This window comes from Mastomys coucha, unplaced genomic scaffold, assembly GCF_008632895.1.
Source record: "Mastomys coucha isolate ucsf_1 unplaced genomic scaffold, UCSF_Mcou_1 pScaffold18, whole genome shotgun sequence".
NCBI classification, from domain to species: domain Eukaryota; kingdom Metazoa; phylum Chordata; class Mammalia; order Rodentia; family Muridae; genus Mastomys; species Mastomys coucha.
Genome location: NW_022196900.1, coordinates 76,725,485 through 76,726,418, shown reverse-complemented (window position 1 = coordinate 76,726,418; position 934 = coordinate 76,725,485). Strand labels below are relative to the sequence as shown.

Below are 934 nucleotides of genomic sequence, written 5' to 3'. Positions count from 1 at the left end.
TGGTAATAGTCGAGGTTCTGCCGCATCTCCATGTGTTCAGGATTGCCCACAAAGAAGGTGTGTGCTGCGGCCACAGCTTTCTCCAATTTGTTTATCTATAGATAAAGTAAAAGAATACGTTCACATACAAACTCTGTTCGGTTTGATTGTTTGCTTGGTTGGTTTCTTTGTGTGTATGTGCATGTGTGTATGTGCATGTGTGTGTGTGTGTGTGTGTATGTTTGTGTGTGTATGTACACTGACATGGGGTGTTGCTATGTAGGTCAGTCTCAAACTCTCAATCCTCAAACTCTTGAATCCTCGTTTCAATCCTCAGATCCCAAGTGCTGGGATTATAGGTGAGACTTTGTCTCAAAACAAAATAAAACAGACAAACAATGAAACGGGAACCAAATGAAAACCAATTGAAACGCAGTGACTGAGCTGAAGAGACTAACGCTGCAACTATTTGGGGCCACTGCAGAAGGAACAGTTAACAACTGCACTGTGGTGAGAACCCCAGGGTTGCCTTCGTGCCCAGCTCACACTCCCCAGCGCTTCAGAACTGCTCCTTTGCTCCACACCCCCAGCCCACACCTTCTTCCCTCTAAGCACTGGCACCTAGCTTCCTCTGGTGGACATATCATTCTCTAGCTCTACTTTCCCCTCTCTGGGGAATAACCACCCTTCAATGGCTCCTCTTCCTCAGGCCTAATTTAACTGAGGCAAAGCTAGGATTCCTTTGCTCTCCCCGAGTCCTAACTTATCTACATAACCTTTTTGGTTAGCCCTTAGTACAGTGACTCCTAGCAGTGACACAACGAAAAACAAAGAATCAATCATTTTAACCACCTGTCCAAGAACTGGAATGTAGTAGGTGCTCAATAAATGTCAACGAATTTTAAGTAGTGACGTGACCTCAGTAAGAACCCAATCAGTCCAGTACGATTTCCAG

At 45.0% G+C, this 934-nt stretch overlaps 1 protein-coding gene across 1 annotated transcript in view; it reads right to left on the bottom strand.

The window, feature by feature from the left end:
* Window positions 1–934, bottom strand: part of P3h1 (prolyl 3-hydroxylase 1) — a 17,257-nt gene that overhangs the window by 15,186 nt on the left and 1,137 nt on the right. The window contains exon 2 of the mRNA XM_031377020.1: window positions 3–95. Within this exon, the coding sequence (XP_031232880.1) occupies window positions 3–95 (93 nt within the window). The remainder of the gene's footprint in view (window positions 1–2; window positions 96–934) is intronic.